This window comes from Hemicordylus capensis, chromosome 4 (genome assembly GCF_027244095.1).
Source record: "Hemicordylus capensis ecotype Gifberg chromosome 4, rHemCap1.1.pri, whole genome shotgun sequence".
In the NCBI taxonomy this organism is placed as follows: domain Eukaryota; kingdom Metazoa; phylum Chordata; class Lepidosauria; order Squamata; family Cordylidae; genus Hemicordylus; species Hemicordylus capensis.
In genome coordinates, this window is record NC_069660.1 from 119175983 (window position 1) to 119200579 (window position 24597).

A 24597-nucleotide genomic window follows, 5' to 3' on the forward strand; every position below is an offset into this window, starting at 1 on the left:
ACTTGTACTACAATCATGTTACAACGTATACTACCATATTTATCCGAATCAAAGATGACTTTAAATTTAAGATGTCGCTTAAGAAACGCAGGTTAAAATACAGGTTATACCTGTATAACCTGTCACATGTAGAACAGGGGTTTGGACAAATCTCCCCCACCACACACATGCACCAAACATGCCCAGACAATATCAGGACAGGATCTCACATGCCTGCCTCATTAATCACATGGACCAGTTCAGGAGGGGCAAGCATCATCCAAACCAGCCCTAATTTCCTCTCATCAATATCTGCTCTCAAGATTTATTCAATGAAATATCTGTAGGACAGGTACTACTGAAATGTCTGAAAGAGACACTGCTCTCTTAACCTCAGAATATACAGCACAGGCTGATTATATCTCAACTTTTCTCTGTGTAAATATTTAGAATTTTTCTGTTGTAAAGCAAAATATAAATATTTTTACTACTACTACTGATTTCACTTATTGTTTCTCACAGTCTGGAGTTATGAAAACAATGATGCATAAGCAGTGTTGGTTATTATAGCAGTGTTCATTTGTGACATTTCTATTGTAAAAGCCATTTCTCAAAGCATTATATTGAGATGTATTTGGAAACTGACATTTTTGTCATAATCCTACGCATTTTTACTAAGAATAGTCGAATTAGTCCTCAAATGCCATTGAGCTTCATGGGACTTACTTCCAAGTACACATGAATGAGTTCGGGCTGCAATCATACCTAGTGCTTAATCCTATGCATGTGTGCTACCACTAGTGATTAATATGCACAGGACTATAGCATACCATGCAGCCCAACTTCAATTTTCTCAGAAGTAAGCCCCACTGAGTTCAATGGGTCTTCCTCCTGAGTAAATGCATACAGGACTGCAAACTTAATTTCATAGAGGCCTAATCCTAATCAGGGTGGATAAAAATCAGTGATTTTTAAAAAAATAAATAAAAATAATTGGATTTTTTTTTATTTAAATCAGATTTTTAAAAAATAAAATGCTTTTTGAAGGAGAAAATCTGTCTAAAGATAGTTTTCAATTTAAGATACATTATAGTCCGAAGGTATTCATCATGAAATAAGAATTAGTTTTTAATTATGTAGCATGAGGCTGTATATATGCAATTTTTAAATTTTTTGGTAAATGAATTCCATTAATCCATTCACAATGTCATGCTTTTCCAGAGGTTTCTGTAAGATTATTTTGGGCAATTTTTCTATCTAGAAGAGAACCAAAAATGAAAACTTCATCTGGTTGTAAATATTAAGATTATACCAGAAAGAATGAGTCTTTATGTTAAAAACTATGATTTAAATCTAGTCTTACTGACTAGTGATTTAAATCGATTTGATTTAAATCAAATCCACCCTGATTCTAATCAAGCTTAAAACCTCCATATAAAGAAAAGCAGAAAAGAGTACGTTCTGGAAGCCAGGGAAGACTTGAACCAACACTTATGATTTCACATTGTGTTTGGCATTCTTATATGAAATGTATTTTGTTACCACTGAGGTCACTATGTACACAGCATGATTTAGGAGAGTACTTAAGCATGTTTTTGTGCCACTTCAACTTTACAAGAGTTGCCACTAAATTGCTGAGCGTGCTGGATGGAGTGAATTAAAATTCAGTGGTGGGGAGTCTATGGAACAGAATGGGGATGGGCAAACTTGGCCCTCCAACTATTGGTGAACTATAACACCCATCATCCCCCAGCCACAATTCAATAACAGCTGGAAGGTCAAACTTGCCCACACCTGGACTAGAGCATCACCCACCATCCAGCAAAAAGGAATGAAAATAGCAACTGTTTTGCACACAAAGCTAAAACCCTGATCAAAACAACACTCGGGAATGAACAGAACACACACACCCTGGCCGTTTGACTTTCTTTTCTGTCTTTTTATCATAGACCCTATATAGCACTCAAGTTTAGCATTTAGGCATGCCACCCATGCAGTTTCACTAGGACTTAAAATGGTTCAGAGATAAGATAAGAAGTGAAAAGGCAAAAAAGGCTGAATATTTTGATGGCTAAATATTCAAATGTGAGCAGACAGAGAAACAAACAGCAGTAAAAGTTTTGACATAACTACAAACAAATTAATGTTCATGTCCAAACTTGCTTCACATTCCAAATGTACATGTTAAAAAAAAAACCAAAACAATTGCCTCCCCACATATCAGCATTTACCTACATCTCTTGATAATGTTCATTTAGTGAGCGTGTTGTAATGTAGCAATCATGGTGAGTGTGTTGTAATGTAGCAATCAAATGAATGAATGAATGAAGAAATGAATGAAATGGTCCACCAACAGAAAGGATGTTCGATTACTGTGCATCTGAGTTTATCCTAGTTCTCAAACCAGGATCTGAAGCCACCATCTGATTCTAGTTTAAGATCCTGGTTTATTAACAAACTGTGCTTAGAATTCAGATGTGTAAGGAAACTACAGTTCATTGCAAGTCAAACATGGAAGATTTCATTTTCTTTCATTTATGTCCAAAGGGTGAGGGGGAATAGGAGAGCCTGATGCTCTCCTTCTCCTCATAAATGTAATGCTAAACAGGCAATGAATGTGCCTGTTGCTCTGCTCCTACTGACAAATAAATTCAGCTTGGACTCTACTTATGGAATAAACTCTTGAGAGAGTTAGGGACCTGATCTTAGCTTGCTTCCAAGGGATTCTGGTCCTGTGCACACACACACACCCCAAATTAGGTGAACAAGAACCTATAAACAATGCGACCTTTTATTACCCAAATTTCAGGACTCAGCAAAAGGTTAGCAAGTATACTAAATAAATATTGCCCATTTCACTAAAAGCTCACTACTTTATAAATTTTAATTATCACTGGAAAATGGTTTTAAAAGATTTCATTATATTACATTCTCCATAAGGAACAAATTAACATTTAATATACTTGAGCAAAAACATTATAAAAATAATGTTAAATAAACAGAACAGTTCTCAGTCAATCAATAATAGGTCTTCAACTGAATAATAACATAATTTAACTTCAGTCCATTTAACTCTGCTCACACCTTCATACCAGTTATAAATGCAGAGGTTTTCCCATTTAATTAAACCATAAGAGGTTGTGTTCATTGCATTAGTTTTTATATTCTATTATATGCTGTTATCTCCAAGCAAGAAGTCACTATTCTAATGGCAAGTGATATACATAAAATACCCATCATTACTTCTGAAATAAGACTCTTTTTTACTGTGACTATTCAAGTCTGTACAATTAACAGACACTTTGCAATTATATACATTTGAACCTTCCTATGCCTGTAAAACAATACATAGAAAGTAATATTGTGCAACCGATGGTTAGCATGCTTTTGCTAATTATATTTTTCTGAAGGAGTGTTTTGTAATAAATCTAGGAGGATTTAGAGCAATGAAACTTTAAACCAGGCATAATCCTATAACAGAACTTAAAACAAAAAGCAGAGGGGGAGCCACCCTCGAAGAACATTTTCCAGTGCGCAGCTATTCAGTATAGACTTATGATGAATAGTTAAAACATGAAAGAAACTAAACTAGAAAGCAATGACTTCTTACAGTTTACAAGAGACCACACACTGTTAAGAGAGAAATACAGGTATATCTAAATTCCTATTAACATAGCTTAGAGTTTGTTCAGAAATTACAAAAAGCACAAAACTCCTGATAATATGAATAGTCTACTCAAGTGAGTGCTGCAATTTTGGAGGAAGAATGAGATTATAGTTGAATAAGATTATAGTTTCATTAAAGCACTTGGTTGTTCTAGCAAGATCTAAACTGACCAAGTAGTACAAAGGACAGCAAGACTCCTGTAGCTTTAACAGTCTTCTAGAAGAAGGCATTTTGGCAGCACACCTGCTGAAATTCCCTTTCCTGCTCAGATAATAACCCTAGTCTGCCTTTGCATCTGGACAAGATCTCTTAGCAAGATCTCAAACATACACATTTAGTTTCACACACTGGGAGTCCCACTGAGGTCAATGACTGACATCCTCACTAACAAAGCAGGAACATAAGGAAGCTCTGGGAGTATGCCGGGAGCCTGTGCCAGCCATCCTATGCATGCATTGTTGCAGTAAAGAGCTAAGACTTCTGAGTGCTGCTCACACCCCAGAAGTGATCTGCAAGATCAGAAACATGTACTGACCCTCCTTATGCAGGTGTTTCATCAGTCAGGAAGTCAGCCAGTGAAAGTTGCAATCTATAGCAGTAACCAGGACAGTTACTCAGAAATCCTCACTGAAATAAATAAATAGAATGAGGATCAGACTGTATGATATTAAGTTATAAATTTATAGGTTTGGGACAGAGTAGGAATAAGACTCTTGTTGTATTTCAACAAAAAGAGTTGCGTGGTATCTGTATTCACAGATCTTAAACATTAAAACCAGAAAGTGTTTCTTCCTGCATTGGAGACAGTTGGTTGGGTCCTTCAGGGAAAGCCGGGAAAGCCTACAGTCTCCTGGATACCTCTAATCACATAACTCATATCCAGCAGCTACCCACATTAATCACACATAGCCTAAACCAAAGGCTATGTCTAGTTTTCAAAAACAGAAGAGCAATGTAACACTGAAAAATCTATGATTATCTTGTGGATTTATCTCAAGCATCCCAAATAGAAGGTGTTCAAAGAAAAGCAGCAGCAGCTCCCTAAGGTGTAATGATGTTTGCTCAAAGCTCTTGAATAACTTTAAGATTTCCACACACATAGTTTCTACCCACTTGTGGCTCTACTGTCTGTTTCAGCAACCCTAAGGAGCAGGCCCTTTTCTGTTGTAATGCTGCTGGTCTGCAATGCCTTTTCCCTTTGGCCTCATCATTACATGCCTTCAGGCATTCAGCAACAACCTGACTCTTCCAAAAGGCCTTGAGAGTGGGTTGAGCCTGTGGAGATTTGTTACTGCTGATGAAATAAGGCAGGATTTAACTGTTGACTGTAGCTCTGTAGTGTTTTATCATGTAGCTCTGATTACTTGCAGAGATGCACAAATTTAGCCAACCATTATTTCTGGTCACCACCAATCCTCTCTGTTCCTTCAGATCATTTTCTAGCACACAAGCAGGGGGGTTAGGAGAAAAGTGGGTCTTCTGTCATTTACACTAAGATATGGAGAGGTTAAGAAACAGTGGGAGCCCTCTCCTATGGCTCAGAAAGGACTTCTGCTGTTTCTTGACTTTTCAAGAATGGCAGTAGAAATGAGACCTCCAGGGAGGAGATCTGTGTTGTGTGCAGAGTCCTGATCACCAGAGGGCTGGGGACACTTGCCACTGGCAAGCTTGTCAATGCCTGATTGTTTGTGCCATTTGCTGCTTTGAGTTCCTGCCTGGAAGCAAAGCAGGATAATTTTTCAAAAACAAACAGAATGTTGTTTTTTTTTAATGTCCTATCCTGAGATCAAGGACATCTGAACAATCCTCTTATCAAACTGTTACACTGGCCTTCATGGAGGGTCTGAAGTTTCACCTAGTATAGCAAATAAGAACTTGGGCTAGTTCATTCATACTTGCAGTTTGTTGTCCCTAAAGAAGCTCCCTACCCAGTCTTACCTGAAATGCTCTGGGGTACCTGACACATAGGTCCAATGCAAGAGGTAATATATACTTTGGTTCCCACAGAAGTGCTTCACTTTGGCTAGTTCATGTTCTTTCTTTAGGCTCTACAAAGTAGGGCAGCAAGAATTATAACAATTGTAATGGCGCAGTGGGGAAATGACTTGCCTAGCAAGCATGAGGTTGCTGGTTCAAATCCCCGCTGGTATGTTTCCCAGACTATGGGAAACACCTATATCGGGCAGCAGTGATATAGGAAAATGCCGAAAGGCATCATTTCATACTGCGCAGGAGATGGCAATGGTAAACCCCTCCTGTATTCTACTAAAGACAACCACAGGGCTCTGTGGTCACCAGGAGTCGACACCAACTAGATGGGACACTTTACCTTTAATATCAAGCAAGCAGGGCTTAGTGTATGAAGTTTGTTTTGTTTTATTTTTAAAAGTAAGGTCTGAAAACTTCCCTATTCACATTTTGAACGGAAACAAATATGGGAGGGAGACAAATTTCAATCTAAGGAACTAGGCAATGAGAGACAACTAAGTATGGAAGATTTCACTGAGCTGTATTGTTTCTGATACAGCAGAAAATTGTCCAGAATACCTGACAAGGGAAATGGTCAAATAAGGTAAGACAAGCTCTATGCCCCACTGAAGTAGCAGCATTTCTTAAGTCAATTTATTGCACGCTATGAAAGAAATCATTCTGACAGGAAGTAATCAAGCATATTATCATTTTCTGTTCAACCTGTAACTTCTCATATCTCCAATAACTCCAATAATCTGGACTTTAAAAAAATAAAAATAAAAAGGCTTGGAAAGTAGAGGTTGATTCACATACTAGTAGTTGAATAAGTGAGTTATTAACTCACTGTAGCAACACATGAGATTAATATATAAAGACAGGCATTTTCTGGAAATGTCCGTGTTGATCTGGCAAACCTTTTTGAAAAGTTTGACCCTTATGGCCCACAGAAATAATGAGGTAGTGGCATTGATCTGCATATTAATATGCTTTTATTCTCTCTACATCTCACCCACTTTGTTCTTTTGCCACCCGAGTTATTGAGCCTCCTGCAAATGGGTTGGACAGAGGTTTTGGGATGGGGGGGGGAAGAATGTCTTCACTGATGTTTCTTTTTTTTAAATGATTTTTTAAAAATTTTAAGATTGTGTTCAATTAATGTCACATTTGGTAAATTTTGTGCAGATGTTAATGGCCAGAGAACAAAACATTTAATAGTTTTAAAAGTGTAGGAGAATGTAAATGGGGAGGAAATAGCTTAAAGACTAAGGGGTTCTTCTCATGTTATATTTGTAACATGGGGCCTGCTTCAGCATGACTTTTTCCTGCACTCTTCAAGTAAAACATATGGTAGCTCCTCTCCGTGTTGACATGCAGTGTCAGACTCCTGCAGTGCAGACTCCTCACATTATGTGAACAAAGTCAAAGGGGCTGCACAACAACATCTCTCATGCTGCAAAGGTAACATGTCTGAGTTCTCATCCCTGCAACATGCTAGCTTTTCATAGGCAGGGATTTCTGCTCAGCATTCCAGTATGCCATTCCCATCTATGCTCTGAAGCCAAAGGGGGCCCCAGGAGGTCTGAGCCACGTGCTTCTTCTAAGAGGGTAGTTTGGCTTTTTAGAACACAGGATACAATCCTGCCAAAGAGAAGTACTGTACTATTACTCTTGGTCTACCAATATGATCATTTGCATGATTTTTTTTGCCTCGTTTGAATCCAGCATGCACTTACAAATTAGGGTTTGACATGGAAATTTTGTAAAAATTTCTTGTTCTTGTTCTTTAGACTTTGCATTCCTTATATTATACTTGCCATTTTATGTAATACAATATATTTTATGTAATGCCAGAGTGTTCATTACCACAACAGAGTGCACCATTACCACAACAAGCAGCAGAGAAAATGAGACGACTTTGCCTTCAGCAGTAAGCCATTTTGTAGAGAGGTAACAGAGAGCAAATGAAATTGGTGACCACTTTTGGAAAGACCACCTGTGTCTAGCAACTGTTCTACAGTAATTCCACAAGTGAACATTTACCTAAACATGGAGATGCCAAGATGGGGCACAAGTATATTGATGGGTTTGCTGCTTGTCAAGCAATGTTTAAAGCACAGAACCTTGCTGTCCATCAAAATGGGGCAAGCGAAGCCTGCAAAGCCCTCATCAGAGAGAAGCGAGGGGCCGCAGAAGAAGCCATTACCTGTCAACAAGATTCTTTGGTCTGAAGGGGAGACGAAGGCCTTGCTGCCTTGCCCTCTCAGGGGGACAGGGGGCGGAGTTGCTGGCCCTTCTTCTCGGCCAAGAGATGTCCCACAGGGCCCGGGGGTCTTTACGGGGGAAGAAGAGGAGGAAGTTCCAGCTGCCCCACCGCGGCCTTTCATGCCCAGGGAAAGCAGGCGTCCTTTGTACATCCACTTCTGCAGCTTCCTAACCGTCACCGCAGGCGGCTTGAAGGGGCTCTCGTGGGCAACGACTCGGGGATGGTGGCGACTGCTCTCGCCGCACGCCGCTGCAGTATCCACGCTGCCCCGAAGCACCACGGCCTCGCTTAGGGCGGCGCTCAGCTCGGAGCCAAACTTCGGGAGCAGCAGTTGCCCCACGTCGTGCCCGAGCGCCGACGGATGCACCTCGCACGCACTTTGGCCGCCGAGGCTCTGCTCGCAGCTGTTGTTGCCAGAGCGGCCGGCGGCAGCTGCGAGGAAACAGGCTTCCCGCCTTGTGCCAGGCGGCCGCCGCTGCAGCAGATGGCCCCGAGGCGCCAGAGGCTCTTGGAGCAAGGATCCGAGCCCGCTGTCGCTCCGGCACCTCCGCAGGGACGGCGACTTGGGCAAGGGAGGCTGGCCAAGGAGGAGGCTCTCCAGACTCTTGCTGAGACCCTGGCGCCGCCAGGCGGGACTACTGGTGGAGGCTTGGGAAGCGGGATCGGACACCTGCAGCGAAGAGCAGCCGTCCCCGCAGGAGAAAAAGCAGCTTGGAGCATCGTTGCTCTCGCCAGCCCTGGAGAAGGGAGGATAGGAAGGTGGTGGAGGAGAGCGGGCCCCGAAGCTGGGGCTGGCGGGAGGCAGGTCGTGCATGGCGTGAATCAACAGGTAATAGGCCTCCTGCAGCTGGCTTCGCAGTCTGCCGGTGTTCTCCCGTGCCCCGGCCCTGTTGCTGCTACCTCCGACGGTGGCCACGCTGCCCTCGCTGTTTCCCCGCGCTCCGGATACGCCTTGGCAGCCCCAGCCGGGCAGGCTCTGGTTATCATAGTAATCCTCTTCCTCACTCCCGCCGCCCCGCTCCAGGGGAGACCCACAGTCAGCGCCTCTCGGGAGAAAGGAGGAGGAGAAGCATAGCTCGGCAGGCGGAGGCGCACGGAGCGCCGGGGGGCTAGACGGCTGAGGCAGCGTCGCTTGCGCGCGGCTTCTCGGGGGGCAACGGCGGGCTAGGGGGGTTCCGGTCAAGTCTTCCCCAGGCACCACCGTCTTCCCCTGCCGGCACCAAGTCGCCGACTCCCGGAGCCTCGGCTCCTCCAGAAGGGACACGAGGACTTCGCAGCCGTCCGCTTGGCTCTCCGTCGCTCCGCTTCTTTGGTGCTGGAGACCCTGCTGAGCTTTACATCGAAGGGAGCTGCTGCTGCTACTACCGCCGCCGCCGCCTTCGTTAGGGTACCCGGCGGCTTCTCCTGTGCCTACTGCCCCTCGCTGCGACCGCCTGCCCCGCAGCTTGGAGAGAGTCCTGCGCAGAGGGTCAGCCATGCCTGCCTGGTTGTTGCCGAGTCCTCGCCTGCTTCAGTTAGTTGCGGCGGCGGCCGCCCTCGAGCAGGAGGGTGCTGCTGAGTGGCCTCCTGAAGAAGGCGGCGGCAGCGACAAGAGCAGCAGTCCGGAGCCCGGCTGGCAGGAGCGCCCCATGGTCTGGCTGGTCCGTGTGCGCGACGCGTCTCGCTCTTCTCCTCTTTGGCGGCGGCTACTCACATACTTGGCATAGCTGAGCGGGGTGAGAGGGCGCCCTGCAATGCGCATGTCCTGCTGCCAGCAGCTGGGCTGAGCGCTCTAACAGGAGCACACACGGCCTTGCCTCCTCCTCGTCCCAGCCCTGAGGCTGCACAGGCTGCGATAGGACGTCGGAGAACAACAGGAGAGGCGAAGTAAGGATTTGCCGCGCCCCCCGCCCCTCGCAACACGCGCAGGGGCGGGACCCTGAGAGCAGAGTTCCTGCAGTTTTCTCTCCTTCCCCTCCCTCTTCTGAAAATTAACCCTTTAACAGACCCTCTAATAAATCCATCTGATGAGCCCCAGTCTGCCACACTAGATAAAGAACTGGACTTGGATGTAAAGTTGCCACCTTCCTCTTCTGGAAAGGTTCCTGTGCCTTTGATAGATGTACTGTTGGTACAAATTCAGCATATGAAGCATATGAAGGCATATGCATATGCACCATGAAGGCATATGCATAAGTCTTTTGGATATTTGCAGGCTATGACACAGGATCCTTGCAGGCAAAAGGTGGCAACCCGGCATGCATCTGTGAGAACTCCAAGTTTATCTGTAAAATCGGGATAAAGTGATTTCCTTTCATGCAGTTAATGAATGCAGTAAGGCTTTTTAAAAACTTTGCAAATTCACAAGTGCTTTGGGGAGGATAGCAGATTAGGAACTAACATGTTAAGTCTAAAATATATTGTGAAAAGATCCCAAATATTTTTCCCCAAAAGGTGAAGGTGTTCCATAAGGGGAATCTGGGCAAGGTTTTTGAACATATTTAACTTCAGTGGAACTTAACATATGAACAAATGCATTTAAATGGCCATTGTCTTTGTTTTGAACCCATCTTGTTACCTATCACAAATCTGTAAATTTGCTCAAAGTGGCTCAGAAAGGGCTTTTGTGCCTTCAGTTGCATAGCCATGTGACAGGGAAAGAATCATTTCAGCAAGTTTGGTTTTGCCTTACTGCAGTAAACACTAGATTTCTTACACACCTGATCAAGTCAAGGCACCAGTATCCTTTTGGGGGAATGGGAGAAAATTGAAGTCCTATCTTGATTTGGAAGTCATTCTAGTCATTCCCTTTGCCTCTAAAATATGGCAACCTATCCTCAAGGGAATCTCACTATTTAGAATCTACTGCAAACTGCAATATCTCTTTGCTAGGCCCAGCACCATAACAAGCCCATCAACTGACTCTCCGTTAAATACTATCATCCAAATTGGACACTGCAGCTGCCTGCTTATTCAAAATTGGAGAAGCAGATTGGCCCTGCATTTCAGACTGACAAGTTAAAAACAGGGACAGTGGCAGCTGCGGCAGGAGCTAAGGCACTGCCACTGCTCCCTTTTGACATCAAAGTGCAGTCTGGCAAACAAAAAGAGCTTTTAGGGTCAGCTGCTGCCTCCCAGCTACCTCCAACAAGGTTAGATAAGGACACTGCACTTTGACATACAATCCCAAAGGGTTAGGCCAGGGGTGGACAACCTGAGGCTCTCTGGTGCTTGTTAGACTCAGACTCAGACTGGCCCACAGGGCAACAGGGCATATGCCTGGTGCACCCAACCCGCAGGGCACCCCTGCACCCCACCACACTTAGCAGCAGTGAATACTCCCACTCTTAAGTACCCATTCTGCTTAAAACCCGGTGCCCTCCCCACATACATTCCACCACCCTCTCAGTGGCCCCAGCCCGGCCCTGGTTAGACTTCAACTCCAATCATCCCTAGGTGCAATCTGGAGTTGGGAGTTGGCGCTGAAGAATTCAGGTTGGCAATCCCTGCTCAACCCAAAGGGAAACTGCAAGATAGAGGTCAGAGAACTTGACCATGAGCTGGAGAATTACAAGTTTCCCACTCAGTCTCAGGAATTGTGAAGCAGCTGTTTTGATAATCATAAAACTTGTAGATTAAAAGAAAAGTGTGGAGTGGTTCCCCTCCCCCCCCAATTTAAAAATATCTCAGTAAAAGAGCATCAGAGTTCATATTTTGTCCAAAATGATGAAGCAGCATGCACCAGATCCAAGAACGGACTTACGTAAGTATTGATATATATTATAATTATGCTATAATTATTGCATTAATTATTGCAAGAACAATTACAAAAGCATGGAGATTAATGGGGTTAAAACAAACAAATAAACCTTCTTCAATTGCAAACACAAAAGCTGTATTAGGTAAAAACGTTTTACAATTTAAAACTACAGTAGTTACAAATGCTTACATGCAGCCATTATATACAAAATATACTGTGAAAAAATATACTGTGAAAAATATGTAGCCGTATTTTTCCTTTATGTATCCAGTGTTCTTCAGCCACCATTTCAAAAACACACACACAAAAACAAAGCGACAGGGATTGGCAGTAGTAACTGAGAGAGGTTCCCCCCCCTTGTTTGCTTTTGTGTGAGGATACTAAGGGAGAAGGCAAACAAGTGCAACAGCTGGCCTTGTATAACAGCAAAAGTGCCATGGAATTGGTCACAAAGCGTTTTCTGAGGAAGAGCTTTTTGCACAAGCTTCACAAGCTGATCTTAAAAATTCTATTCAGTATTCTCCCACTACCATAACTTCATCTTGGGAGCTCGTTTGATGGATCAATCAGTCTTTATTACGGTCACAGACCAGCATACTCATTTGATGGAACAAGTCTTTGAAATGGGGATGCCAGATTCCATTGTTTAAAACAGGTTGCCTTTATTTCAGAATATTACAGATCCCTGGACACAATGAAAGCCCTTTATCACTGAACACAATCCATCTCTACATCACTGCTTATCATATTGGTTTATCGTCAGTGGGTAGAAACTTTTAATAATCCAGGATGTCAGCTATATGGTAAATAGTGCCTAAAGACCAGATCACATATAATGTAGATCATGCATAGGAATATAGGAAGCTGCATATACTGAGTCAGATCATTGGTCTATCTAGCTCAGTATTATCTTCACAGACTGGCAGCAGCTTCTCCAAGGTTGCAGGCAGGAATCTCTCTCAGCCCTATCTTGGAGAAGCCAGGGAGGGAACTTGGAACCTTCTGCTCCTCCCAGAGCGGATCCATCCCCTGAGGGGAATATCTTAGAGTGCTCACACTTCTAGTCTCCCATTCATGTGCAACCAAGGTGGACCCTGCTTAGCTAAGGGGACAAGTCATGCTTGCTACCACAAGACCAGCTCTAAAATGCATTTATTCACATGCCCATGTTTGAGAATGAAGAGTTACCATTAAGTGTCTTCTTCGCTAAATATTATCATGGCAAAATGATCCTGTGAACATGTCCCCACGTGACAAAATTGCTTTTCCTCACCGGGATGTGATGAGTTGCTATCTTGCCATTGTGCTAGAGCCAACCAGTAAATTAGATACTAGTTGTTTGTGTTCAGTCTTAACAAGTGCATTAAAACATCCTAATACAAGTACAGTAGAGACCAATTAAGAACCTAAGAGCCCGGCTGGACCAATTCAAAAGGCCATTCCCACACATCACAAGCATAGGCTGGGATGAGACCCTAGCTTAATGGCAAAGCATCCACTTTGCATGCAGAAGGTCCCAGGTTCAATCCCTGGCATCTTCAGGTAGGGCCGGAAGAGACTCCTACCTGAAACCTTGCCAGTCAGTGTAGACAGTTCTGAGCTAGATGGACCAATGGTCTGACACAGTATCTAAGGCGGATCCCAAGAGCAATGAAAGAGACAAAAATGTTTCCCTGGTAGTTCTGTATCAAATCATATTTTCACCAAATATGTTAAAAGTTCCTCATGATGTTGTTTTACCGACACAGTCCACTAGCATTGGTAAATATTTGTTGCAAATGTATATTTGTGTGTGATACGATTTATACATAATCTTTCAAAAAATATTGTAGAGCTTGTGATTACTGTAGGATTTATTCTGTTACATATTATTTATTTATTTGATTGATTATTTATTTGGTTTATACTACCTGACTCCAAAGGCTCTAGGTGGTTGAATATTTGAAGCTGCTGAGGTTCCATTATTTAAATGTTTACTTCAGTTTTGCACTTTAACTTGGATGTAAAAATCTGTTGTGTCCATTTCCATTAGGCAGTTATCAAAGCTAAACAAAAGCTCATTTTGGCCATCGTTGGAACGTACTATATGATTTCAAAGGAGATTAGTTGTCAGGTCAAATTAGAGTTGTACACATTTTCTTTTAAATGTAACTCCTCTAATTTGTAGGTACTAGTGGGAAAGGTAATTGCACACTAGATGTCTTACGGAGTAAAGCCACAAGGGATAGAAGACTGCCTTGTTTTTAAAAAAATACCTGAGTTCCCACCTGTGGTATGAAGTGGTTCAGCCAAGAGATGGCTTACCACCTCATCTGTGAGAACTAGGTCTAAGATGCAAACCTAAGCAGAAAAGTATCAACAGAGTACATTTACTCAAAATAAATAAAGTATTCAGCTGCTGAATAAATGCTGACTTTGTTACTACAACTAAATTTCTTTTAAACTTTTCCAAGCAATTTTTCACAGCCAGAAAGATTGTTGACCTTTGAGATCAAAATCTATCTTTCCCACTATATCCCTTGGCCTTTGAAGGAAAACATTGCTACAGGTCTTTGTTTTCTTTCACAACAGGGAGGGCCAGGAAAAAATGTTAGAGCTGTATTTACCCAATGTATACACGTTGAAAATGGGCTCCGCTCAGGAGCAGAAGTGCAATGTGGTGACATGCGTCAATGGTGCCATTATCACTTACTAACAAGTGGCTTTTAATGCATTTTACTTTCATATCATTTGCTTAAACACATGATATTCCACAAAGGTCAACAGAACTCCAAACCTTCCTTTATAAGTGTATGAAGTGTATATTGGGATCTAGTGAGCAGCATCCAGACTAGTTCTTGTGTGAACAGAAGACATTCTCTTTGCACAAGGTAGTTAGAGGAAATTTCCCCCTGCTCTCTGCTGGCCCCTGATTGGTGGTGATAATATAGTCCAGCATGCTCTGGACAGGTTTCTTTTTAAAGGGTTTCTTTTCATAACTTGCATGTCTGCACAGAAAACAATGAAACTGCATTTTAAAATACAAATAATATGAAGCAATCATTGGGGGTGGGGCTGCTGAGGTGGGTGTGGTTATAGGATGGGGCTGCTGGGGTGGGTGTGGTTATAGGATGGGGCTGCTGGGGTGGGTGTGGCTGTGGGCTGGCATGGTGAGTGCCTGCACCTCTGAATTTTCAACTATACTTCTTCTCTCAAGCTGTGTTCTCTCTAATTTTTAAGAAACATCTTAAAACACACTTTTTAAAGGAGGCTTTTTAATGCTCCATTTTTTTGGTTCTATTTGGTAGGTTCTTTAGCTTTTTATAATTTTCCATTTTTAGCTTTTAAAATAACCTTTAGTTTGAACCTAATAATGACTGTGGTTTTTAATCTGACACCTTTTTTAATTTAGTTAATTTTATTACTTTTCTTGTATCTTGTGTCTATCTTATTGTTGTGAGCCACCCCGAGCAGTAGCGCACTGGAGGGGTGGGATATAAATATTTTAAATAAATACATACATACACTTTCTTCATCTGTATGTGGAATGAGTTTTGTTCCGGGCAGCAGTATCAAGGTGAGTACCTTCATTCAGAGTGGGGCCTTCCTGGTTCAACCTGAGTGGAATCTAAAATAACTGAGCAGACGTATTCACAATGTCAGTCAGATAATGCTTTTATTAGGACTAAATATAAATAATGTCTCTTATAAATCATGTGGAGAGGAGAGCTGGTCTTGTGGTAGCAAGCATGACTTGTCCCCTTAGGTAAGCAGGGTCTGCCTCGGTTGCCTTTGAATGGGAGACTTGATATGTGAGCACTGTGATATTCCCCTTAAGGGATGGGGCTGCTCTGGGAAGAGCATCTAGGTTCCAAGTTCCCTCCCTGGCATCTCCAAAATAGGGCTGAGAGAGATTCTTGCCTCCAACCTTGGAGAAGCCTCTGCCAGTCTGTATGGACAATACTAAGCTAGATGGACCTATGGTTTGACTCAGTATATGGCAGCTTCCTATGTCCCTATATCTTGGGATCTCTTATTATCAAGCATATAAGAAACAGTAAGATCCCCTCCATGTTATGTACAAGCCATGTAACAAAGAGTATATAACAAATTAGTATGGTATATAATCAGAGACACTCTCAACCTGAGATAGAACAGACGTTCAACCAATGATGACAATTGGAAATCACATTGATAACGCTAAATGTATTGTGATGGAGAAATAGTGAAGTCCATTGTATGCAAAGTAATACAGTCTATTTCAAACAAATCCACAATTCTCCACAACAGTGACCCAGTGACTTCTGTTTTGATCTTGGTCTTTGTCAAGTGGAGAAGAATCTTAGAAATGTTCCATAAGCTTGATAGTACTGGTGCAAATGCTCCAGAATCCAATAATGTGTACAGCCACCTCTGTTACTGCTAAAAAAATTTACTAAGAGAGAACCAACTTACAGAGATATTCTAAAAAGTTAAAAAGCTACCTAAGATAATAAACACCTGGGATAGCAAGAGCAGCACATTATTTCCATGTAGAAAGCCAAAGGCTTTGTGTCCCTGCTGAGACCCTGGAGGTTAGGGCAAAAAAACCGTTCCTGGACTGTGTCCCTACCCGTCCCTGCAGCAATACACTACTGGACCAAACAATGTTCACAGTATAACATGCAAGCCTTCAAGCTGCATAATTGAGGAGTTGCTAATTAATTAATTAGCAATGTTAGAGGTGACTCTAAGAAGTGGCATTATGTTAGTGTGAATAGTCAAGCAGTATCACAATGAATATGAATACTTACTAATTAAAGGTGGGGTTTTTTGCAGCTTGGTGTTGGGGTGCCCCCTATAGGGTGAGGGATGGTCTACAATCTGGAATTCATTATGTTTCTCAATATAAAATAGGTAAAATCAAATTTAACAAAAATATGTTGAAAATTCTGCAGCTCGATGGACAAAACTCTGCAACCTCTTTTCAGTTCCTGACCAGGAATACATTATATATCAGCAAGGAACACTGCCTCTGAGCAGTACACTTATTCAGGATCCGGGTTTAAATGGAAAAAATGCAATTTGTACATGAACATAGGATGACTCCAGAGGTAATTGCAGCCTGTAAACACAGCTTGATTTATCTAGGGAAATTTTTCTACTCTAAAGGAGGGCAGTTAATAGCCCCGGCACTTAAAATATTTCAGGGTAAGGTGATATTGCGGATGTTGTATGATGCATGACGATGTTGTATGATGCCCTGGAGGTGGGATGTGAAGGCTATTGCCCAGTTGGAAATAGTCCAGAACAATTTCCTAAGGAAGATTTTGGGATTTTCCCAGGGCACTCCTGCTGCTTATCTAAGAATGGAGGTACGGCTACCTTCAATCTCCATCAGAGTCCATCTAGCATTGCTAAGGTACTTTAAGTTAGTTTCCCAGAACATTACCTAGCCAAATTTTATTTCCATTATATGGGTGGGAATCAATGGACTAAACATTCGTCTCATATCCTTGCCTCCGGTGAGGGAATATTAGAGATTGGCTCCTAGAACAGGAAGCCAGTAGAAATGCTGCTGTGGTACAGTCTTCAAAGTTTTAATCTTGGTACTGCCCTTATAAGAAATATAGAAGTCTCTCAGTGTATTTGGTTAATATTACCAGTGCACTACTGTGGAAGCCTTTCACAATTTATGCTTCCAAAGTATTCCCACAGCATATCTTAAGGGGAGATTCTGCAAACTCCCAGTGGAACAGTGCCTTTGTCCTTGTGGCGCTGGTCAAGTGGAGGATATCTTCTACTACGCCTTATACTGCCTTATCTATGATGTGATCAGTGGGGAAACACTGAGACAGATTATAGATAAACGTAAGGGTTCGGATGTTGAATGTTTGACTTATCTACTTGTGGATGTGATTCCATCTGTCAGTTGTCAAGCTGCCACCTTTGCCTGGCTTTTTTTTAAACTCAGAAAGAAATTTATATGTTCTAAATTGTAGCAGTTTTGGCTTAACCTTACCGATGAAACTTCTTGATATGTTGTGCTTTTTCTTTTATGTTATGTTATGACCAGTGGTCCCAACAATATTGAATATTGAATGACTTACCTTCTTACTTACCCTAGAGTAAGTAAGGCTGGGGGTTTTGGGCTGATTTCAGTGGGAGAGTGAAGCACATGCTTCAAACCAACTTCACTTTAGTTGCATCATTCTATGAATCAGCAGATTGGTGACTGCAGGAATACTTTCTTGAATGTAGGCAGATTTTTAAAAAATCACTCAGCATCCCTTTTTTGTAAAGAAGAGGTAAAGTAAAGTTGTGCCGTCGTGTCGGTGTCGACTCCTGGCGTCCACGGAGCCATGTGGTTTTCTTTGGTAGAATACAAGAGGGTTTTACCATTGCCATCTTCCGCGCAGTATGAGATGATGCCTTTCAGCATCTTCCTATATCACTGCTGCCTGATATAGGTGTTTCAGTGGGGATTCGAACCAGCAACCTTTTTCTCCCTAGGCAAGTTACTTCCACACTGAGTACCTTGAGTTTATAGTTTCAAGCAGTGCAGCTTATAACCTTGCCCTTAAATTACTGTGTTCTGTGCAGGTGTTGTAAAATAATGACTCTGTGGCCAAAAGCACTCTGGGAAAGAATGTCTGACTGAGGTGTGAAACACCCTGCAGGAGATTGATTAAATCATACATTTAAAATATGTATGCTAAATAAATAAATAAATGTGTGTGTGTAGATGGAGTTTTGCCATTTTCAGATTCTCTTATTTGGTTTCTGCTTGCTCTTTTGTGTGCCTCAGATCTCAGATACGGCACCAGTGAAGGAAGAATACTAATGACTGCCATAGGCATGAGATTTGAGAAGCATGTAGTGATAAAATTCTTTGGTAAAGCAAAACTCAGTAAGAGAAGAGAGAGCAGACACAGACTGTTTTAGGCTGTAAATCTCAGTCCATGTATATTGGAAAAGTTCCATTTCCATCTATGGGATTACTCTTGAGTAAGTGGTTTTAAAGGTTTGCAGCCAGCATCGGAGACCTGAGAAAGAGAATGTTAGTTCAAGGATTTCAGTTGAGATGAGACAGCATTGGTGACATGCCAAAATCAAAACCTAGCTCACCTACATCAGCAACAATTCAACTGATGTATGGAAAAGTTGATATGACTTGTTAAAGAAGATCGACAAGCAACTGGGTGACCTTGCTTCTGCTTCCAGTGTCAATTCTGTTTCAGCATATTACTTTATGCAAACGGAGTGTTTTTGAGCCAATATATCTTGGTTCTCCCAAAAAAGCAAACAAAAACACCTGCATTTTAAAAAATTAATAGATTTTTAAAATTATCAGCTGCCCTTATTCAGCTATCTCAAGCACACTGCATTAAAAACGCACACACACACACACACAGACACACACACACACACACACACACACACACACACACCCTGCATACTATTAAGAACATCCCTGCATATGCTGACCAGTTTAGTCAACAGCATTGCAGGGACAGCCCTTCTCTGAGGCAAAGTGATGTGGTTGCCTCAAGCAGCAGACTATTGAAGTACCAGCAAGGCAGCAAGATGTATTCCTGACCCCACTTTTTAAAAAGAAAGAAGGGGAGGAGGGTGTGTGCAATGGGGTTGGGGGCGTGTTTGACATGCTGCCTCAGAGGCATGCAAAGCTCATGAGCTGTCACTGCAGCACTTGGACAATGAGTGAGCATTGAAGGCTGATCCTTACCTTGACTTGATTGTGTAGGTGTATAGTTGGCTGGCTGGCTGATTATTAGCAGAAGACTGCTTGTCAAGGTTGTAACCCATGTCTTAGTACTACTAATCCTGAGATCTATGGTTGCCACCTTCTCCCTCTCACATAACACTAGAACCAGGGGTCATCCCATGAAAATGATTGCCAAGAAATTTAGGACCAACAAAAGGAAGTACTTTTTCACACAATAGATAATCAACTTGTGGAATTCTCTGCCACAAGATGTGGTGACAGCCAACAACCTGGATGGCTTTAAGAGGGCTTTGGATAACTTCATGGAGGAGAGGTCTATCAATGTCTACTAGTTGGAGGGCTATAGGCCACCTCCAGCCTCAAAGGTAGGATGCCTCTGAGTACCAGTTGCAGGGGAGTAGCAGGAGAGAGGGCATGCCCTCAACTCCTGCCGGTGGGCTTCCAGCAGCATCTGGTGGGCCACTGTGTGAAACAGGATGTTGGACTAGACATGCCTAGGGCATGATCCAGCAGTGCCTTTCTTATGTTTTTAACCGTCAACCATCTGTGTTTTTAAGAGTTGTCCCACAGGCAAAAATTCAAGAGGTGCCACTTTCCTCATTTTGAATATGCTGTGATAGGAAAAGAGTAACCTGTTGAATTTCAGCTTATTGTGCAGCTGGACCCAGGAGCTTTGCCAGGGGGAAAAAATTGACAAGCCTCTGCAGTCCAGCAATCATAAGAGCCCCTGATGCCATGACCACTGCCATGCAGCCACTTTGTTAGTATTTAAGGGTTGCAGGCCAGCTGCACCCGGCTCTATTATGACCTCAGAGCCACAAAGCAGAATGAAGCCACAGTGGGTGTCAATGGTGTAAAGGGAAGAATGATGAAGTGACTATACCATCAATTAAGCATGCTGCTCTTCTTCAGAATCCCTGTCCAGTCCCACAGATGGGCCCTGCACCATGTTGGGGTCATCCACCATTCTGTGTCTCTCAGGGAGAAGGTTCCATGCTGCAGTGGTACCCCCTGTCAACGTATAGATAGTGACATCATCTGAAGGAAAGAAGCAAAAAATGTGCCAGGATTCCTGACTGCAACCTGCACTACAATTGACTGGTGCAGGGAATCTCATTCATGTCCTGTCTTATCCCTGAATTTTGCTTAAGTGGAAAAAGGGGAGGGAACAGGAAGGACAAGTGAAAGGATGATAGAAGAAGTGGTAGTGGCAGCGGCGACAGTGGCCACAGCTGGTGAGTAGGGGTGGCTTCTTACTCTCAACTAAGCAATCAATGAGGCAGGTTAATTGAAGTGGCTGATTCACCTCCTCCACCAATTCACCATCTATGTCAGCTGCCTCATTATGCCTTAGTAGCAGGCCAGCTGTACCAGAAAGCAACATTAATTTGGAAGACACTGCCCATTGTTCTGAGAGCTAATTGGGGTGGGGGGGATGTACATTACTGAGTGTAAGAATAAAAATTTCTTTGATTTTAATACACACTTACTTTGAAGCAAGTACATTGCAGAGTTCAACCCACTGAACTTTGTGATTTAGCCTCTGAATAAATGTTCATACAATTACAGTGGCTGACATTCTCGGCAGTGAGATGTGGGCACTACAGGCTCTAAATCGCCTGCTGGTGCTGCTGTGCCAGGGAGCAGTATCGCTCCTACTAACCACTGTGCAATTACATGTTTCACACTGCTTCCATTATTCCCAGTGGAAGCAGCACATAACCATGATTGTGCAATGGGGGATTTAGAGCCACACAGCAGCACAAATGGAATCTTTTCCATTTTTTCCTGCATTGCACCCAGACCCCACAAAAAGACAAGACACATGTGCATGGGTGAAACTAGGACCACACTTCATTAACTAAAAGTATTCAGATATCTGCAATAGGCATATATATATACACACACACACACACAAATAACTAGAATGTGGGCAACTCCTCCTCCTCCACCACCACCCCTTGTAGGGAGGAACAGCCTCTTAGCGAGGACTGTCTTCCCCTCACTGTTGGGCAAAGCAGCTGGACTTGGCAGATGCCATCTGAACAATCAGCATAGCTCCACCAAGCTACAGAGTTTATTGTGTCAAGGAGGTAGCTGCCAGAGTCACCACCCCTCAAACCCCAAAGCTCTGAGTCAGTGAGCTGAGCAAGAATAATATTAGAACTCCTATGCCTCTGATGGGTCTTAGAAAAATGCAGATACAACTGTACATGGGTACCAGTACATCGTACATTGCGCCTCTCCAGAACCCTGCCAGACATATCACGCTTGGAAGAAATCACTAACTCGGGTGCAGCATGGCCTGCACCTGACCAGCCATGGAACCTGGCTGGAATGAGGACGGGGAAGCATATGCTGCGCTATATGCTGCAGCGCAGCTCTTCCCCATTGGCCAGCTGCGCACGTGGCCTCCTGCTCAACCGGGCGGATGGTTACATGTCTGCCCTGCCTCTCCCAACCCAGGCACAAAACCTGCCCCACCCAACAGCCGTTTGACATTGGGTTAGAGAGGCATTTCGCTGTGGAGAATGTCAGTCACTGTTAGTAATTTTTCTTTCCCCCTCGCTGATAATTCTTATATTATTAAATGATATGGTATTGATTTGCAGCCTATGATTTTTACAGATATAAGCATATGCATTTATTATTTGGGTTTTTTAAACCTGCCTGTAAGATGTAAGAAATGAATAATAATTAGAAATAAAAAGAAAATGCAGCTCTGGAGAGATGTTATGCTGTGATTGGGTTAATAATAAGTGTTAAAGAATTATTCAAAAGGAACTGTGATTTTTAAACAAAAAAGTTTGCTGTTGTACAGAAGAGTGTGGACTTTTGTTTGAAGTTTCAGATGGGAACCTAAAGCCTCCACGCTTCTTGTTTCTGTATTTTGTCATTTCACTAATTACGGAGTATTTTCACTAGGTATAAATACACAGTAAATTCCAGCAACACATATGCAAGGATTGTAAAGCCGGTGGGGCGGGGAGGCTTGAAAGCTAACAAGCAGAGTCCAAAGCTTAAACTCAGACTGCCTGAAGGCACACAGAATTCTGTGTCTGTTTACTCTGCCATGCAATTAAACAAATTAAATATTTCACATATGACTCACAGATACGGTTAGACATATACATAATTTTTGTTTTGTTTTTTGAGGTAAGAGTAATTTCTCCACCGAAACCAAAGGGGGAGAAATACATTGCATAGGAGTTCATGAGCTTACAAGCTCATTCCTGGAATTTGGCATTATTGTTTCTATGCAAACAGCTACAAAAACATTCTTGGTATTAGCATGCAAATGATTTCATAAAACGTATTTTGTATGTTCCACAATGTAACTTACAAGTGTAGCTAGGAGTGTAGCTAGGAGAGACTTATTATTATGGTTGGCACCAGTATAGTGTTTTCTGAATGTTGAAAGTAGAACGTAACTAGTTCAAATCTGAACTAATCCATTAACTCTAAAATGTTCTTATGAAAGACAATGAGGTCATTCACATGACCTTCAAGTCTGGCGGGTAGAGCTGGTGGGGAGGAGGCAGGATAGCACCTACCACCACCACCCCACTCAACAATCTCTGATCCTCAGGGGCGTAGCAAGGTTGAATTGGGTCCAGAGATGAGATTTTAAAATGCCCCCCCCCAACAAAGTCCAAGGCCTCCACACACCCCAGGCCCCCAAGGGTCAGTTCTCACTCAGACCTTCTGGATTGCAAAACAACTTGAACATAAAGTACATTTATGAATGAATGAATGAATGAATGAATGAATAAATAAAATATATTGTTTGTTCCAGAAGTTTTTGTAATTTTCTGCCATGAAACAAGCCACTTATAGGACTTTTTAGATAGGTTTTTTTTTTTTTAAGCCAGCAAATTTTCCAATCTGTTTCAAATATTCAGAGACTTCTCAGTCTCTCCCCAACCCCCCATATCAGAGCCCTATAGCAAGCAGATCCTTATATGGTGGGTGGGTGGGTGGAGGAGCACCACAAAAAGGAATTCACATCATACCTCCATTACTAAGCAGGCAAAGGCTGGTCTGTGCTAGGCAGAGGGTCTGCAGAGAACTGTGGTGGGTAAAAGGCAGCCGGCGATGGCCACTCTGCCTGCCTCCTTCCTTCCTTGATGGCTGCCTGCCGCGGCACTTGAGTTCAGGCTTCAGGGAGGCCTGCAAGGAGGCCTCTCTGGAAGCCCCGCCCACCCGCCAATCCGCTGAGAGGCAGCTAGAGAAGGAGCTCTCTAGCAGCTTGCAGGCTGGCTGCTTAGATTGCCTGCCAGGAGGGCTGGCTGAGGGGCCTTGGGGCTGGGTGGGCGGGCAATGGGGAGTCATGTGACATATCTCTGGGGGGGGCCTTCCAGGCAGTGGGCCCACAGATGACTGTCTCCCCATGTCTAATCATTGTTACGCCCATGCTGGTCCTCTTCTTGCCACGCAGCTCATGAGCCCACACGAGCAGCTTTCCTGGGAGCCCTGCGGCCATCTGGAGGCTAAGAAAACACAGCCTGGTCTCCAGAAATCCCTAAGTGTACTCCCTCAGCTGGGCACTACCTTGATTCTCCCTCAGCTGGGCACTCTAGGCGCCCAGCTCTGTGTCTGATGGAGCTGCAGGCGGCCCAAGCAGACCCATGACTGGGGGCCTGGAGAAGAGGCCTCTCTACCCAGTAAAAGCCAGGGTAAAAACCCTGGGCTACCTGGGGAGGCAGCACCAAAATCGGCCACAATCTCAAGGCTTCAATGCTGGCCCACTTACAGCTAGACTGAGATAATGGGCAGCATTCACACTAGTCAGTCATGGCTAAGCACCACTTGAATCAATGAGATGAGTTATTCATGACTAATTTCAGTCCCATTAATTCTCAGACGATGGAATACTCTACCCTCAGAGATTAGTTTACTGCCCTCCTTTTTAAAATGTTCTGTCACTTAGTCGAAACTTTCTGTTTAAACAGACGTTTGGCCTACCTGCAGTGTGACTGTCCCTTCTCCTGGATATGTTTTTAAAGTTTTTACTGTTGTGCCTATGGCTTTCTTGTCTACGTATTTTGGGTTGAATTTAGTATCTTGTATTTTATATTATTCTGTTGTAAGCAGCCTTGAATGCCCAGTTTTTGGATGGAAAAGTAGGAAATCAATATATAAATATTTGAGCTATTCCTTTTACTAGATAGGTTCAGACATTATACAGAACCACCATTTATTTCTAACCATGTTAGTTTTATGTCCAAACCGGTGCCACACAACTAACTGCAGTTTACTTCATGCAGTCAAAC

General features: G+C 43.0%; 1 protein-coding gene and 1 long non-coding RNA gene across 6 annotated transcripts in view; both read right to left on the reverse strand.

Moving 5' to 3' along the window:
* The window catches only part of SYDE2 (synapse defective Rho GTPase homolog 2), a 51670-nt gene extending 41990 nt beyond the window's left edge, over positions 1-9680 (reverse strand). For all 3 annotated transcript variants that reach the window (XM_053247220.1, XM_053247219.1, XM_053247221.1), the window contains exon 1: positions 7821-9680. In XM_053247220.1, the coding sequence (XP_053103195.1) occupies positions 7821-9357 (1537 nt within the window). In that variant the 5' untranslated portion in view covers positions 9358-9680. The remainder of the gene's footprint in view (positions 1-7820) is intronic.
* Positions 9681-11635: 1955 nt separating this feature from the next.
* On the reverse strand, positions 11636-23496 carry LOC128323675 (uncharacterized). Of its 3 annotated transcripts, none has more exons than XR_008306418.1 (3): positions 23338-23496; positions 20208-20362; positions 11636-18623 (listed from the first exon to the last, which is right to left on the reverse strand). It is a non-coding gene; the product is annotated as an uncharacterized LOC128323675 (long non-coding RNA). The 3 variants fall into 3 exon arrangements; XR_008306420.1 differs by having other exon boundaries at positions 11636-18892; XR_008306419.1 differs by having other exon boundaries at positions 11636-20362.
* Between the last annotated feature and the right edge of the window lie 1101 nt (positions 23497-24597).